We start from the raw sequence: 18,749 nt of genomic DNA, 5'->3' as shown, positions 1-18,749 counted from the left end.
AGCCCTAGTTTACTCTTTCGCGCCCTCTAGCGGACAGCGGCCTGACAGGGCGGCGTCACATATTACTCCACACAGTGAGCTCTGTATGCACTTTATGAAATAAAGGCTACGATAACTTCAAATTTGAATGTCTCCGACAGGAAACGAGCTGTGGGACGTGTCCATTGGACAGTCCTCAACTCTTAAGGTCTAGCTATCTAGCTGTCTAGCTAACTCACAAATCCTGTTTTGAACAGCCCCAAGTCTTCATTTCAGAGTAAAATGTGCATCAGTGTACTTCAGAAGCCTTGTGTTTTCCCCCTTTGCTACAATTCTGGTACCTATATGTATTCATTCATTATCTATAAGCACTTATCCAGTTCAGGGTCGCAGTGGGCCTACCTGGAATCATTGGGCGCAAGGTGGCCCAATGGAATACCCTCGAGGGTATATTCACCAACCAACGTGTGTTTTTGGACTGTGGGAGGAAACTGGAGCACCCGGAGGAAACCCACGCGGACACAGAGAGAACACACCAACTCCTCACACAAAGTCGCCCGGAGCAGGAATCGAACCCACAACCTCCAGGAGCTGTGTGACTGTGACACTACCTGTTGCGCCACCGTGTCGCCCTACCTATATGTAGAAATATAAAAATACATATGTAAATAAATGTGAAATTAAAATATATATATATTTTATTCAATTTAATTTTATTTATTTAAAAAGGCTAAATATATTTATTATATTTTGATTTATTCATTTTATTATTTTATATTTTGTCTTATTTTTTTGTCCTCCAATGGCATTTAGAATATATTTACACAATTTCACAATGGCGGCACAGTGGCGCAGTAGGTAGTGTCGCAGTCACACAGCTCAATGGGCCTGTCTGTGAGGAGTTGGTGTGTTCTCCCTGTGTCTGCGTGGGTTTCCTCCGGTTTCCTCCCAGAGTCCAAAAACACACGTTGGTAGTTGGAGTGGCGATTCTAAAGTGTCCGTAGGTGTGAGTGAATGTGTGTGTCTGTGTTGCCCTGTGAAGGACTGGCGCCCCCTTCAGGGTGTATTCCCGCCTTGCGCCCAATGATTCCAGGGAGGCTCTGGACCCACCGTGACCCTGAACTGGATAAGCGCTTACAGAGAATAAATGAATGAATGAATTTCACAATGGCACACTAGATCTGCTTAGTGCAACTGAAAAGACTGAACTGACCGTTCTGGTGATTGTGTAGGTGACAGTTATCGTACCTTGGCCAATCAGACTGCAAGTTAAAATAAGCCAATCAGAGGGCATGCTGTGTCCTGCTTGATGAATATTAATCAGTTAGAAATGTCTAAAACTGTCTAGAATCATCCATGACATCATAGAACACAGAGAATATTATGACATCACACGACAACTGGACAAACAAAGACGCAACATAGTTCAGACTCATGTGCAGAAGTGAAGATGGATCACGTAACAGGGATTTTCTCTAACCTTTTTCAAAGGTCCTGGAGATCCACCATCGCCCCCAGGATCCAGACCAGGGTGCAACTGCTCCTCTTAGAGAGTTTTGACCCAGTCTCGGTGACCGGTGCTTTGGGCTTCTCAGCGGTTTTGATCTACACCTTCAACCGCCTCCGGAGAACGGTGAGTTCTGTGCTTTTTTTTATTAGGAAATAATAATGATAAAGAGCTTTTCATTTTCTTTAAGGGAGAATAGAAGTTTCCATAAGAGCACAGCTTAATTAACAAAGGCTAATAGTCATTTAATTTAGTTACATAACTTCTTTTTAAACAAGTGTAAAAATAATGTAATACAAAGTTAAATGTACATTAAGGCCAACATTAGATATGGGCAGGGGTGGTGCAGTTTGCTCACCCAATCAAGAATTAACAGTGTTTCAGTCAATAGCGAGATAGCCCATAAAGTACAAGGACCATTTCTAAAACCATCTGATTAGGTGGGCAGTCTTATAACAAGGTTTCCATGGGCCCTGCTCATTGACAGCCCCCACCCCCGAAAAATGAAAGCTCATTGGACAACAGGCTTTAAGTCAGTGTCACTGCAGCGCTGAGTATCAAATCATACCTACCCTCTAAAGGGCCCTCCTGACTACTGGAGATCATGGTGGACAGGTGCTAACAGGATATGCAGAGAAACAGGTAGACTACAGTCTGTAACTCTATAACCACAAAGTGCTCCTGTATAGTCAGTGGAGCTGAGAGAATATACAGTGAGTGTAGAAACAGGGAGGCTATTATGACTGATGGGTGTATACCACACTTACTTGATACAATGCAAACTGCCCGCCTATTATTTCTATCCAGCGCTGATGTAAATGATACAGTTATGCATTAATGAATTGCTATTAATGTTGATAATGCTGATAATACTACATTTAATGCATCCCTTATTCAGCACAGACCTGGCAAAAATAACAGACCCAGTAAAAAATGTAAAATATTGTCAGTTTTATATTAACCCCCCCTTTTTTTATAATCTGTTTACTTTCTTCAACAATCAGGGAGGTTTGAATGCTCCAGTGCCTATGAGGAGCATAACGGAAGTGGCCAGCAACAGCAGGGTAAACATATACTCTGTGAGCAACACTCTGGTTACTGACAATCTGGACAGCTCCTGCATTCTGCTTCAGGATGTACCCATTCCCACTGAAGCACGCGCGGTGTCAGGAGAACGTCTCGGCAGTGCTGGAGTTACAGATGCTTCACAGCCAGATGTTCAGAAAGAAGCTGTCGTCCCGGCCGAGTTTGAGAAGGAAGCAGAGGAAGAAGAACCCACTGTCTACACAACTGTAGCTCACAGCAGAACATGGCCATTGGCTAGAAAACAGGCCACATGCCAGATCAACAATAACTGGGGTGTGTTAAAGAGTGCATCTGTACCTGATATATATCTGTGTTCTCTGGGACGGTCCTCCTACTCCGTGGTCTCACAGTCTCTTCCTTGGAGTAACCCACACAAGAAGATCCAATACAGGCCACAGTTAGTTGAGCACCTTCCAAACAGTGCTCCTGAGATGGTTCAATTCTGGGACGAAATCAAAGGGTCTCCTCCAACTGCTACACATCCTGAAGCAACCCAGGAGACCGCTGAGTGCAGCGCAAGCACTAGTACAGAGCACCACCTTCCCAGCACACAAAACAGGCAGAAGAGGAAGGGGATTTGTGCTCGTCTAAAAAGGGCCTGGTGTGCTCTCTGCTGCTGCAGCTGCTGCTCAGAGGATTCAAATGATGTGCCTGTTGTAGAGCCAGTCGTCCAGAACCAGCCACTAGGCAGCCAGGAAACGGGGAAGCCTAAAAAACGTGGTTGTTTCCTTAAAAGGCTTTTTCGGAAAAAGACCACATCTGTGCAAAGCCCTGCTAAAGCTGAAGCAGCACGGACCCAGGAACCAGTTCACACGTCTGACTTGGTGAAGAAGGAGTGGGCAGTGTATTCTGGAAGCTTCCTGGATTAAGCAGTGAAAGGAGGAACATTACACAGCTGGTGCCAGACTGAAAAAGAAGGACCAACTCAGTTGATGTTTTCGGCTCGCGAGCACGACAGGCAGTTAAAAAGACCTTCTCCTGCAGCAGATGCTCCACAGCTGTGTAAAGTTCTAGCTTAAAGGGCAGCACAGTGGTCCTGCAGGTCTTGTTGCCACATATTTGTTCTTTGAGATCTGCTAAAAAATAAAGGTTCTAGCAAAAAAAAAAAAGTGTGGTTATTTATGTTTGAAGTTCTATTATATTCATCACACAAAAAAAAATATTATGAATATTTATTAGCACTCACCATAAAGAAATGTTCACTGTTATTCTTTAATTCTTTTTAATGAAATTAATTTGCCTGATCTAGACATGTATACCGAGTGGCAGGGTGGTGCAACAGGTAGAGTTTTCCACAATAAATACATTACCAGTTAAATACGTTGACACATAATATACACCACCAGGTTAAAACACTGCAAATTTAAATACACTGTCCATAGCCACATTAAATTCCTAGCTACAGTATATACACAACCACTTTACATACACTGCAACACTAAACACACTGCAACATTAAACACACTGCAACACTAAACACACTGCAACATTAAATACACTGTCACATTAAACACACTGCAACATTAAACACACTGCCACATTAAACACACTGCAACACTAAACACACTGCAACATTAAATACACTGCCACATTAAACACACTGCAACATTAAACACACTGCAACACTAAACACACTGCAACATTAAACACACTGCAACACTAAACACACTGCAACATTAAACACACTGCCACATTAAATACACTGCCACATTAAACACACTGCCACATTAAACACACTGCAACACTAAACACACTGCAACATTAAACACACTGCAACACTAAACACACTGCAACATTAAACACACTGCAACACTAAACACACTGCAACATTAAATACACTGCCACATTTAACACACTGCCCCATTAAACACACTGCCACAATAAACACACTGCCACATTAAACACACTGCCACAATAAACACACTGCCACAATAAACACACTGCAGCATTAAACACACTGACACATTAAACACACTGCAACATTAAACACACTGCCACATTAAACACACTGACACATTAAAAAACACTGCCGCATTAAACACACTGCAACATTAAACACACTGCCACATTAAACACACTGACACATTAAACACACTGCCACATTAAACACACTGACACATTAAACACACTGCAACATTAAACACACTGCCACATTAAACACACTGACACATTAAAAAACACTGCCGCATTAAACACACTGCAACATTAAACACACTGCCACATTAAACACACTGACACATTAAACACACTGCCACATTAAACACACTGACACATTAAACAAACTGCAACACTAAATACACTGCCACATTAAACACACTGCAACATTAAACACACTGCCACATTAAACACACTGCCGCATTAAACACACTGCCACATTAAACATACTGACACATTAAACACACTGCCACATTAAACACACTGACACATTAAACACACTGCCACATTAAACACACTGCCACATTAAACACACTGACACATTAAACACACTGCCACATTAAACACACTGACACATTAAACAAACTGCAACACTAAATACACTGCCACATTAAACACACTGCCACATTAAACACACTGACACATTAAACACACTGCCACATTAAACACACTGCCACATTAAACACACTGCAACATTAAACACACTGCCACATTAAACACACTGCCACATTAAACACACTGCAACACTAAACACACTGCCACATTAAACACACCGCAACATTAAACACACTGCCACATTAAACACACCGCAACATTAAACACCCTGCCACATTAAACACACCGCAACATTAAACACACTGCAACATTAAACACACTGTAAAATTAAACACGCTGCAACATTAAACACACGGTCACATTAAACACACTGCAACATTAAACACACTGCAACACTAAATACACTGCCACATTAAACACACTGTAATATTAAACACACTGCAACATTAAACACACTGCCACATTAAACACACTGCCACATTAAAGACACTGCCACATTAAACACACTGCAACACTAAATACACTGCCACATTAAACACACTGTAATATTAAACACACTGCAACATTAAACACACTGCCACATTAAACACACTGCAACATTAAACACACTGCAACACTAAATACACTGCCACATTAAACACACTGCAACATTAAACACACTGTAACATTAAATACGCTGCAACATTAAACACACTGCCACATTAAACACACTGCAACATTAAACACACTGCAACACTAAATACACTGCCACATTAAACACACTGCCACATTCAACACACTGCAACATTAAACACACTGCAACACTAAATACACTGCCACATTAAACACACTGCAACATTAAACACACTGCCACATTATATACACTGCCACATTAAACACATTGCAACACTAAATACACTGGAACATTAAACACACTGCAACATTAAACACACTGCAATATTAAATACACTGCAAAACTAAATACACTGCCACATTAAACACACTGCTACATTAAACATACTGCCACATTAAACACACCGCAACATTAAACACACTGCCACATTAAACACACTGCAACAGTAAACACACTGCAACACTAAATACACTGCCACATTAAACACACTGCAACATTAAACACACTGTAAAATTAAACACGCTGCAACATTAAACACACTGCCACATTAAACACACTGCAACAGTAAACACACTGCAACACTAAATACACTGCCACATTAAACACACTGCAACACTAAATACACTGCAACATTAAACACACTGCAATATTAAACACACTGCCACATTAAACACACCGCAACATTAAACACACTGCCACATTAAACACACTGCAACATTAAACACACTGCAATATTAAATACACTGCAACATTAAACACACTGCTACATTAAACACACTGCCACATTAAACACACCGCAACATTAAACACACTGCCACATTAAACACACCGCAACATTAAACACACTGCCACATTAAACACACCGCAACATTAAACACCCTGCCACATTAAACACACCGTAACATTAAACACACTGCCACATTAAACACACTGCTACATTAAACACACTGCCACATTAAACACACCGCAACATTAAACACACTGCCACATTAAACACACTGCTACATTAAACACACCGCAACATTAAACACACTGTAACATTAAACACGCTGCAACATTAAACACACTGCCACATTAAACACACTGCAACATTAAACACACTGCAACACTAAATACACTGCCACATTAAACACACTGCAACATTAAACACACTGTAACATTAAATACGCTGCAACATTAAACACACTGCCACATTAAACACACTGCAACATTAAACACACTGCAACACTAAACACACTGCCACATTCAACACACTGCAACATTAAACACACTGCAACACTAAATACACTGCCACATTAAACACACTGCAACATTAAACACACTGCCACATTATATACACTGCCACATTAAACACATTGCAACACTAAATACACTGCAACATTAAACACACTGCAACATTAAACACACTGCAATATTAAATACACTGCAAAACTAAATACACTGCCACATTAAACACACTGCTACATTAAACATACTGCCACATTAAACACACCGCAACATTAAACACACTGCCACATTAAACACACTGCAACAGTAAACACACTGCAACACTAAATACACTGCCACATTAAACACACTGCAACATTAAACACACTGTAAAATTAAACACACTGCAACATTAAACACACGGTCACATTAAACACACTGCAACATTAAACACACTGCAACATTAAACACACTGCAACAATAAATACACTGCAACATTAAACACACTGTAATATTAAACACACTGCAACATTAAACACACTGCCACATTAAACACACTGCAACACTAAATACACTGCCACATTAAACACACTGCCACATTAAACACACTGCAACATTAAACACACTGCCACATTAAACACACTGCCACATTAAACACACTGCCACATTAAACACACTGTCACATTAAACACACTGCCACATTAAACACACTGCAACATTAAACACACTGCCACATTAAACACACTGCCACATTAAACACACTGCAACATTAAACACGCTGCCACATTAAATACACTGCCACATTAAGCACACTGCCACATTAAACACGCTGCAACACTAAATACACTGCCACATTAAACACACTGCCACATTAAACACACTGCAACATTAAACACACTGCCACATTAAACACACTGCCACATTAAACACACTGCCACATTAAACACGCTGCCACATTAAGCACACTGCCACATTAAACACACTGCCACATTAAGCACACTGCCACATTAAACACGCTGCAACACTAAATACACTGGAACATTAAACACACTGCCACATTAAACACACTGCAACATTAAACACACTGCAACATTAAACACGCTGCAACATTAAACACGCTGCAACATTAAACACACTGCCACATTAAATACACTGCCACATTAAGCACACTGCCACATTAAACACGCTGCCACATTAAATACACTGCCACATTAAGCACACTGCCACATTAAATACACTGCCACATTAAGCACACTGCCACATTAAATACACTGCCACATTAAATACACTGCCACATTAAGCACACTGCCACATTAAACACGCTGCAACACTAAATACACTGCCACATTAAACACACTGCAACATTAAATACACTGGAACATTAAACACACTGCCACATTAAACACACTGCAACATTAAATACACTGCCACATTAAGCACACTGCCACATTAAACACGCTGCCACATTAAATACACTGCCACATTAAGCACACTGCCACATTAAACACGCTGCAACACTAAATACACTCCCACATTAAATACACTGCCACATTAAGCACACTGCCACATTAAACACGCTGCAACACTAAATACACTGCCACATTAAATACACTGCCACATTAAGCACACTGCCACATTAAACACGCTGCAACACTAAATACACTGCCACATTAAACACACTGCAACATTAAATACACTGCCACATTAAGCACACTGCCACATTAAACACGCTGCCACATTAAATACACTGCCACATTAAGCACACTGCCACATTAAACACGCTGCAACACTAAATACACTGCCACATTAAACACACTGCCACATTAAACACACTGCAACATTAAACACACTGCAACATTAAACACACTGCAACACATTAAACACACTGCAACATTAAACACACTGCAACACTAAATACACTGCAACATTAAACACACTGCAACACTAAACACACTGCAACATAAAACACACTGCAACACTAAACACACTGCAACATAAAACACACTGCAACACTAAACACACTGCCACATAAGGTAACAGTAAGTTACTGTTACCTTACATTTTCCTCCCAACTGTCCTAGGATTAAAAAAGGAGTAAATCTAAATTACACCTGAGGGTATAAATGCCCCAAGCACTGTGTTTTATAGCAGTGAAACTGTGATCTATAGCAGTGGAGAGCAACATCACCAACTGAAGTAATGTTTATGTGGCTGAATTCCATTAAACCATTACAGTAATATTCCAGAGTCTAATGTAAACCCTTCCAACAAAAGTAGAGACTACAAGCTAAAAGATCAAACTTCATATTAATAACTTTCATAGCATCAGATATATTGAATGTACAAGAATCCACATACTTTTGTCATAGAGGTCAGTTTGAATGAAACACTTCTAAACACGACCAAACACAACATTAGATTTCTGTGGAATTCAGTGGTGTTGGAATTAAGCCAAAATTATTAATCACATTAGTCAAGTAAAAAAAATTACAGACTAATTACAACTTGTCTGTGTTGATGAAGTTCATCTTGGTCACCACAAGAGGGCCACATCCGCTTTGAAGAAAATGCCATGTCTTGAAGCCAATCTCACAGGCTGAAATGACATTTTTATATTAATGAGAATCCAATCTGTTGAATACTATCAATAACTAAAAATATATACCCATCTGAAGGATAAAAAAGTGGTAACACACTTACAAACAATTAGAAATTTATCATTTAGCTGTGTCACAAATCAGCTCTGGCAAAGCTCTGCTGGCTGTGGCAAACTGGATGTGAAACAGAATGAAACAAAATGTGATGTTTGGGGCCATCATTTGGTGTTAATGTGGCCCTCGTGACAAACATGTGTCGAGTCAGTTGTGAAAATGGCGGATATGTGCCAGACCAGGGCCAGAATAATTTGGCTAACTGGGCTCCCTTCACTGCAAAATTAGCTTGTGCTTAAAATAAAAAAAATAATGTCCAGTATTGAAATTAAAGTAAAAAATAAACAATTGTTTAATGCCATCCAAGAAATTACAATGCTTTATTAGGACTTTTTATCACCCTAATTACACAAATAAAAATGTGATGTCCATCAGAAACCAGGGCACCCAGAGGAAACCCATGTGTACAACACAACAAACTTCTCACAGACAGTCACCCAGAGCAGGACTTGAACCCACAACCTCTAGGTCCCTGGAGCTGTGTGACTGCAACACCTACCTGCTGCACCAATGTGCCACCCAACATCAGATATATTCATTCATTCATTCATTGTCTGTAACCCTTATCCAGTTCAGGGTTGCGGTGGGTCCAGAGCCTACCTGGAATCATTGGGCGTAAGGCGGGAATACACCCTGGAGGGGGCGCCAGTCCTTCACAGGGCAACACACACACTCACACATTCACTCACACACTCACACCCACAGACACTTTTGAGTCACCAATCCACCTACCAACGTGTGTTTTTGGACTGTGGGAGGAAATCTGAGCACCCAGAAGAAACCCACGCAGACACAGGGAAAACAACATCAGATATAAATCTTTTCAAAACTTTGTTACATCGAGAACTTTAACCCGAACAGATTTACTACATTTTGAAACTCTCACAGAAGACACAGGAGGAGGAAGCAGGATTCCATTACACATAAACACGAAGCTGCACACGTCATTTAGATGTTGACCTAGAAATTAACTCTCAGCCCGACACTGGAGAGAGGTGACCACAAAACAAAGCATCTATAAAGCATCTCTGACACGTGTGTGAGAAAAATACTTAGGCCTATGTCTAAACACAAAAATGTCCTTTATCAAAACACACACCTCTGACATTACCATTCAACAGTACTGAGATTAAGATTACATCAGTGCCAGTGCATGTGTGTGTGTGTCTATGAGAGAGAGATGAATGCACAGTATGTGCGTGAACTCTGCTGTGTGGCTGAACTGGTTTATCCATCAGAGGAATGTTCAAACCTTCTCCATCACAATGCCACACCCCACTCTGATCTAAGAGACAACAGTGCACAGTCCAGAACTACACACTCCAGTCAGGCCATTCAGACACACACACAGACTCAGTGTACTGTGTGCTGGAGCAGTCATGAGTGGACGTACTTACAAGGTGTCCACTGTGCGGAACTTAAGTAGCCATTCCCTGGGTTCATATCCCCGGGTTGGAGAGACTATTCCTCGCAGAGGTAGCTCCTATTTCGGGTTTGGGGATGCTCCTGCTATACGGCGCAGTTTTCAAGCCGTGTCTGTGAACAGGACCCTGCTGACCCCTCTGCAGCTGGACCTGGACCCTGAACTGCGCTCAGTCAGACTGCATGAAAAAGAGCAGATCAAAACACTCAATAACCAGTTCGCCGCCTTCATCGACAAAGTGAGATTTAACACTTTGTGTTTGTCTTTCTTCTCAATACTCATTTCTTTCTCCCTCGTTCTTTACCAGGTGAATCCAGGTACCATGTCTCTCTGCTTTTATTTGGTGTTTTCTTAGCTCCACAGGCGTAATAAAAAGCCAACACTAACTCCAGATGCTTTCAGATTTCCCTCTTATTCTTGCATGTAAAAGTGTCTGTACTTTGCAGTATGCATTACATGACAGATGCTGATACATATTGTGCTACAAACAGATGGAAAATCCTTGAACCTCATAATCTGCAGCAGCAGTAAAAATACAATCATCTATCTCTCTCTGTCAGGTGCGCTACCTGGAGCAGGAGAATAAGAGGTTGGAGACGAAGTGGAATTTATTGCAGGAAGAAACTCATTCAGACTCAAGGCTGGAGCCTATGATAAAGTCCTACATCAGGTCCCTGCAGGCTCAGTTGGATGCCATCAGTAGAGACAAGGATCGACTGGACACTGAGCTCAGCAATGCCGTTCTTCTAGTGGACAAGAACAGAAAGAGGTTTGGCAATACAGACTAACTCTTAATGTGGCACATTAAACAAAACAGTACAGCTGTTGTTAAAACCAGTAGATGTTCTACATTTATATTATATTGTTATAATATATTATGTTATGATTATAGAATTTTTCAACCAACAAAATGTAGCAAAGGGCAGCACTGTGCAGCAGGTAGTGTCGCAGTCACACGGCTCCAGGGGCCTGGAGGTTGTGGGTTCGCTTCCTGCTCCGGGTGACTGTCTGTGAGGAGTGTGGTGTGTTCTCTCTGTGTCTGCGTGGGTTTCCTCCGGGTGACTGTCTGTGAGGAGTGTGGTGTGTTCTCTCCGTGTCTGCGTGGGTTTCCTCCGGGTGACTGTCTGTGAGGAGTGTGGTGTGTTCTCCCCGTTTCTGCGTGGGTTTCCTCAGGGTGACTGTCTGTGAGGAGTGTGGTGTGTTCTCCCTGTGTCTGCGTGGGTTTCCTCCGGGTGACTGTCTGTGAGGAGTGTGGTGTGTTCTCCCTGTGTCTGCGTGGGTTTCCTCCGGGTGCTCCAGTTTCCTCCCACAGTTCAAAAACACACGTTGGTAGGTGGATTGGTGACTCAAAAGTGTCCGTAGGTGTGAGTGAATGTGTGTGTGTGTGTGTGTGTATGTGTCTGTGTTGCCCTGTGAAGGACTGGCGCCCCCTCCAGGGTGTATTCTCGCCTTGCGCCCAATGATTCCAGGTAGGCTCTGGACCCACCATGAATGAATGAAAATGTAGCAAATATTATTTAAATATAAATATATATTTTTTATTAATTGTAACAAAAGTGCTCACTAGTGCCCTGTCCAGGGTGTGTTTCCAGGTGGGCTTTTGGAATCACTGGGTCATGACCCTGATTCGGATGAACAGCCACAGAACATGAATAAATAAATTAATTAATGACTGATGTGCAACTCACAAGTCCAGCATGAACCAGTCATATTTGAAGAATATTGCTTAAAATACTAAACTGTTAAATATGAAAAGCAGTATGTAAATATCACAGTTTGCACTTGTCCTGCTTGATGGAATATTGTTTATTTAAACCATCGCTAAACTCTGGAAAGAGTAAATTCAATTTAGAAGAGACTCAAATTCAGAATCATGCAGTTTTACTGTGGTAACGTTTGTTTAGGTTAAACCTCTCATTAGCAAAGCACTGATGAGTACAACTGGCTACCGCCACTTAGGACTAAAAGCATTTTTCAAATACATTTCATATCTGAGAGACAAGAACATTCCATAGAAACAAGACTCCCAACACTTTTTTTAGCCTGAAACTTGCTATTATCTGCTGTTTATCTGCATGTTAGTCAGAGGGAAATATCTTTTAAAGTAGTAATACTAATAATCAAATCTTAGTTTCACCATCAGTTTATATTTGTGGTATTAGGCAGATACTCTTATCCAGTGTGACTTACATTATTAATCTTAATTCATTAAACAGATTGAGATAAAATGCATCATTATTAGTCTTACCCATGGTCTCTTATTAGGCATTGTGCTTTTGCCTGTGCTGGAAAATCAACACTGTATTATACATAAATACGTTTAGCTTAGCAGACTAAATCTGGCCAAACAAAACAAACTAAGCCACATTTTTTATGTTTGTTTAGCAGAGAGAATATTAACTAAAATTTAATCTTATAACTCATGATGATGGCGGCACGGAGGTGCAGCAGGTAGGTGTCGCAGTCACACAGCTCCAGGGACCTGGAGGTTGTGGGTTCGATTCCCGCTCCAGGTGACTGTCTGTGAGGAGTGTGGTGTGTTCTCCCTGTGTCCGCATGGGGTTCCTCCGGGTGCTCCGGTTTCCTCCCACGGTCCAAAAAACACACGTTGGTAGGTGGATTTGTGACTCCAAAGTGTCCATAGGTGTGAATGTGTGTGTGTGTCTGTGTTGCCCTGTGAAGTTCTGGCGCCCCCTCCAGGGTGTATTCCCCGCCTTGCGCCCAATGATTCCAGGTAGGCTCTGGACCCACCGCGACCCTGAACTGGATAAGCGGTTACAGATAATGAATGAATGAATGAACTCATGGTAATGACCAGGTATCAATATGAAAAAAGGCCTCGCTGCATTACTTAATAATCACCATGTTCCAGGCCTAATGCTAAGTCTTTTAGCTTTCAAAGAAAATCTGTGTTGAGTGAGTCACTAAGATTTGGCTTAAAAGCTTGACTGACTGTTAAAATTCAGTCTGACAACTTAAGACAAAAGCTACAGCTCACTGAGCTGACACAATGCTTTTTACTCCACCATGTCACATTCAGTGCCTGTGTAACCACATATCAACTCACCTCCCTGCAGGTACGAAGATGAGATTAATATGAAAGATGAAGCAGAAAACACCTTTGTGCTGGTGAAGAAGGTATGACACAGTACACATTTAAAAAGCTGATAAAACTCAGACGCAAGACTAAGTTTGGCCTTAGCGTTTTTGGCAGTAAGCATTCTCATCCAAGTGTGCTGAGCTCCAATAAAGTTGTATTAGCAGTAATTCAAAAAGAAGCAGTTACATATGTCTTAAAGGGTGAATGAATGCACTTAGCCTCACCAACTTGGTAGCAGCATTATGTGTTTGGGAGAGGCTAAGCTTTTGGATGGAACTGGCAGTAAAAATAACAACTATTAACCTGAAATCAGTTGTCTAATTACTTCTTGTCCTGGCAGGATGTTGACCTTGCTTATCTGGCTAAAAATGGTCTGGAGGATGAACTGTCTGCAATTCATAGCGACCTGAACTTCCTGAAGGACTTTTTTGAACAGGTGCATAACAACACTAACATGTAGATTTATAAAATGTAGCCAATTTAGCCACATACCTAAGTGTTTTGGAAGATGTGTCTTTAATACAAACAGGCCTTTGCCTTTGTCTTCCTTTGTGCTGCAGTAAGAAATCTGTGCTCCAGAGTTTTCTTTTTCATTTTCATGGATGTACTTTTATTTAAGATATTATCTGCAATGGGTCCCTTACAGCTAATTCACACAATAGAAGAGTGTCTAAGTTCCTAAGGTCATACTGTCACATTTTGCTTCCTTGTGTCTATGCAGGAGAAGCAGGAATTGACGGAAGAGGCTATGGACACCTCTGTGGTGGTTCAGATGGATAACAGCAGGGTGCTGAACATGCAGCAGATTGTGGCTGAAGTGAAGAGTCAATATGAGGAGGTTGCAGCACGTGGACGGCAGGAAGCTGAAACCTGGTACAAAAAAAAGGTGAACGCAAAGTACATAATGAATACAATAATAAAAATACAAAATAAAATACAATTAAAGAGGTGAGGTGAATATCCTGAACTGCTATTGAAGTAGAAGTATTAGGCTAAAATAACAGGGACCAAGTTTCACTGCTTTGCAGCCCAATGCTTGGGGGCCTTATACGTCTCGAGCCCAAGCTTGGCATAGTGACCTTAGGCTCACCCCACCAGTGTCCCATTCTATAGACAATATTTTCCTATTAATGTTGTACAAACTGTGAGTAACTGAAACCAGTGTTTATAAATTGAAAAGATGTCTACAATATTTTGTATTACTTTTATTATATCTATTTTTTACATGATAAAAATACAAGGCATCATACAAATCCATCCAAATGTTCTGTATTCTAACATTTAATTCCATATCTCTTTAGTATGAGCTGGTCCAGTTTCATGCTGAGCAGCATAATATGGAGCTGAAAAACAGTAAAAGGGAAATCTCAGAGCTCCAAAGACGAATCCGTCAACTTCAAACAGAAATAAACTCTGCTAAAGCACAGGTAAAAACCACCATGGTGAGAAATCAGCACCAATCACTGGGCTAAAGACTTTTAAATACTGCTCTGAGACTTGTGCTGATTCAGCTTAATTTTGAGGGGATATTAATGTATATATATAAAGGGTGGTATGGTGGTGCAGCAGGTGGAGTCACAGTTACACAGCTCCAGAGTCCTGGGGTTGTGGGTTTGAGCCCTGCTCCGGGTGTCTGAGGAGTCTGGTGTTTTCTCCGTGTGTCTGCGTGGGTTTCCTCCGGGTGACTGTCTGTAAGGAGTGTGGTGTGTTCTCCCTGTGTCTGCGTGGGTTTCCTCTGAGTGACCGTCTGTGAGGAGTGTGGTGTGTTCTCCCTGTGTCTGCGTGGGTTTCCTCCGGGTGACTGTCTGTGAGGAGTGTGGTGTGTTTTCCCTGTGTCTGTGTGGGTTACCTCCGGGTGACTGTCTGTAAGGAGTGTGGTGTGTTTTCCCTGTGTCTGTGTGGGTTTTCCTCCGCGTGACTGTCTGTGAGGAGTGTGGTGTGTTCTCCCTGTGTCTGTGTGGGTTTCCTCCGGGTGACTGTCTGTGAGGAGTGTGGTGTGTTCTCCCTGTGTCTGTGTGGGTTTCCTCCAGGTGACTGTCTGTGAGGAGTGTGGTGTGTTCTCCCTGTGTCTGCGTGGGTTTCCTCCGGGTGACTGTCTGTGAGGAGTGTGGTGTATTCTCCCTGTGTCTGCATGGGTTTCCTCCAGGTGACTGTCTGTGAGGAGTGTGGTGTGTCTTGCGCCCATTGATTCCACTGCGACCCTGATATGGATAAGCGGTTACAGATAATGAATGAATTAATGTAAATGTGTGTGTGTGTGTTTGTGTGTGTGTGTGTGTGTGTGTGTGTGTGTGTGTGTGTAAAAACTGAAATGTCAGTTAGCATTCTTTTTCAAGTATGTTGTACTATGTTGTATGTGATGCTACTTTATCACAATTTTGTGTGTAGACTATACATGCATATCATTCATCTCTTGACCTCTGCAGTGTGACATTATGGACAATCAGATATTGGAGGCAGAGGGACGTGGTCAGGAGGCGGTGCATGATGCTGAGCAGCGAATCAAACAGCTGAAGGAGGCATTGCAAAAGGCCAAGCAGGACATGGCATTGCAGTTGCGTGATTATCAGGAGCTAATGAATGTCAAACTTGCTCTGGACATTGAGATCGCCACCTACAGGAAACTGCTGGAAGGAGAGGAGAACCGGTGAGAGCAGTTAATAACAAATGATAATATGTTTCAGGGGTGGCACGGTGGCGCAGCAGGTAGTGTCGCAGTCACAGTTGTGGGTTCGATTCCCGCTCTGGGTGACTGTCTGTGAGGAGTTGGTGTGTTCTCCCCGTGTTCGCGTGGGTTTCCTCCGGGTGCTCCGGTTTCCTCCCACAGTCCAAAAACACACGTTGCAGGTGGATTGGCGACTCGAAAGTGTCCGTAGGTGTGAGTGTGTGTGTGTCTCTGGGTTGCCCTGTGAAGGACTGGCGTCCCCTCCAGGGTGTATTCCCGCCTTGCGCCCGATGATTCCAGGTAGGCTCTGGACCCCCCGCGACCCTAAAAAAATTGGATAAGCGGTTACAGATAATGGATGGATGGAATATGTTTCAGCTTCACCACACCAACTATCATCAAGATAGTCCAGCTCAGAGAGCCAATATTTTATTTAATACCCCTAACCCTAACCCTATGCAGTTTATCTGATTAAAATAATCTTGCTACTGTCATCCAACAGAATTTATCAGGAACCTGTCGTGCGTGTTCAAGAGGTGCCAAACAACAGTAAGTATCTATTAATAGAAGTATTCAATTATTATATATATACACAGATCAACCATAACATTATCTTATTTCTACACTCACAGTCCATTTTCTCAGCTCCACTGGCCATACAGAAGCACTTTGTAGTTCCACAAGTACAGTGTAGTCGATTTGTTGCTCTTCACACTCTGTTTTTCCCCTTTCACCCTGTTCTTCAATGGTCAGGGACCCAACAGTTATGATTTCTGTGGCGGATCTTTTGCAGCACTGCAGTTACGCTGACACAGTGGTGGTGTGTTACTGTGTGTTGTGAGGGTATGGGTGGATCAGAGACAGGAGTGCTGCTGTTGTTAAACACCTTAGTGTCACTGCGGGACTAAGGATAGCACTGAGAAGTAGCCCCCACCGTAATTATATCTGCACTGGGTTGGTCCTCTGGGGATCCTGACCATTTATAAACAGGGAGAATGGACAGTGAGTATAGAAACAGAGGTGGTCATAATGTTATGGTTGTTCAGTGTATATGTGCACAGGCGCACACACACACACACACACACACACACACACATATTTTTTTTATGAAATCCGCTCTTACCCAGTTTTCTTTTTTTGAATTATAATGCTTCATAAATGTGATGTCTTTTCCAGGCCACGTTGTGCCTCAGAAACTCCACTCTCACCCTAAAGTCGTCATTAAAATGATTGAGACTCTGGACAGCAGCATCTTCACTAATGTGGAAGAAGAACTGGAATCGTGTCTCACCAATAAGCCTTCATCTATAGAGCCAGACCTCAAAGCAATTCATTGATAGCACCTTTAAATAGAGTGACATTCAGAACATCCAGTATACGTAAGCATACAAGAGTAACTTTGTATGGTCTTATTTTATTGTTTTTGATATACTGATGCTCAACAGTGAGGTGTGTGACCGATCATGTTGCAGTACATATGTAGTCACCAATTAAAATAAACACTGATTTGATTGAGAATCTATTCATGGAATTTCATTTCATTCATTATCTGTAACCCTTATCCAGTTCAGGGTCACGGTGGGTCCAGAGCCTACCTGGAATCATTGGGCGACAATCAGTGGGGACACACCCTGGAGGGTGCGCCAGTTCTTCACAGGGCAACACACACACTCACACAATCACACCTACAGACACTTTTGAGTCATCAGTCCACCTACCAACATGTGTTTTTGGTGCATGGGAGGAAACCCACATGGACACAGGGAGAACACACCACTCTCCTCACAGACAGTCACCTGGAGGAAACCCACGCAGACACAGGGAGAACACACCACACTCCTCACAGACAGTCACCCGGACGAAACCCACGTAGACACAGGGAGAACACACCACACTCCTCACAGACAGTCACCCGGAGGAAACCCACGCAGACACAGGGAGAACAAACCACACTCCTCACAGACAGTCA

At 42.1% G+C, this 18,749-nt stretch overlaps 3 protein-coding genes across 4 annotated transcripts in view; 2 read left to right on the top strand and 1 right to left on the bottom strand.

Annotated features, from left to right (window-relative positions):
* plxna3 (plexin A3) overlaps positions 1 to 18,749 on the bottom strand; it is a 587,367-nt gene that overhangs the window by 39,898 nt on the left and 528,720 nt on the right. The gene's annotated exons all lie outside the window — the stretch shown is intronic.
* On the top strand, positions 30 to 3,634 carry LOC136666569 (uncharacterized). Of its 2 annotated transcripts, XM_066644837.1 has the most exons (3): positions 30 to 74; positions 1,471 to 1,612; positions 2,491 to 3,634. In XM_066644837.1, exon 3 carries the CDS (start codon positions 2,515 to 2,517, stop codon positions 3,439 to 3,441), a length of 927 nt encoding a protein of 308 aa, XP_066500934.1. In that variant the 5' UTR covers positions 30 to 74; positions 1,471 to 1,612; positions 2,491 to 2,514; the 3' UTR covers positions 3,442 to 3,634. The 2 variants fall into 2 exon arrangements, with proteins under 2 accessions (XP_066500934.1, XP_066500933.1); XM_066644836.1 differs by lacking the exon at positions 30 to 74 and having other exon boundaries at positions 1,091 to 1,612.
* On the top strand, positions 10,927 to 18,290 carry si:dkey-222n6.2 (intermediate filament protein ON3). Its single transcript, XM_066643442.1, has 9 exons — positions 10,927 to 11,253; positions 11,576 to 11,784; positions 14,093 to 14,153; positions 14,456 to 14,551; positions 14,837 to 15,001; positions 15,417 to 15,542; positions 16,542 to 16,762; positions 17,283 to 17,329; positions 17,957 to 18,290. Exons 1-9 carry the CDS (start codon positions 10,972 to 10,974, stop codon positions 18,115 to 18,117), a joined length of 1,368 nt encoding a protein of 455 aa, XP_066499539.1. The 5' UTR covers positions 10,927 to 10,971; the 3' UTR covers positions 18,118 to 18,290.

Source organism: Hoplias malabaricus, chromosome 14, assembly GCF_029633855.1.
Source record: "Hoplias malabaricus isolate fHopMal1 chromosome 14, fHopMal1.hap1, whole genome shotgun sequence".
In the NCBI taxonomy this organism is placed as follows: domain Eukaryota; kingdom Metazoa; phylum Chordata; class Actinopteri; order Characiformes; family Erythrinidae; genus Hoplias; species Hoplias malabaricus.
The sequence above is the reverse complement of the archived record's forward strand: the minus strand, read 5'-3'. Positions and strand labels throughout refer to the sequence as shown.

Bases quoted from the DNA above. Each gene is read 5' to 3' on its own strand.
- si:dkey-222n6.2 (XM_066643442.1), top strand. From the start codon at position 10,972: ATGAGTGGACGTACTTACAAGGTGTCCACTGTGCGGAACTTAAGTAGC. The intron at 14,552-14,836 runs GTGCATAACAAC...GTGTCTATGCAG, and splicing joins TGAAGGACTTTTTTGAACAG to GAGAAGCAGGAATTGACGGA. The intron at 16,763-17,282 runs GTGAGAGCAGTT...GTCATCCAACAG, and splicing joins CTGGAAGGAGAGGAGAACCG to AATTTATCAGGAACCTGTCG.
- LOC136666569 (XM_066644836.1), top strand. From the start codon at position 1,430: ATGGATCACGTAACAGGGATTTTCTCTAACCTTTTTCAAAGGTCCTGG. The intron at 1,613-2,490 runs GTGAGTTCTGTG...TTCAACAATCAG, and splicing joins TCAACCGCCTCCGGAGAACG to GGAGGTTTGAATGCTCCAGT.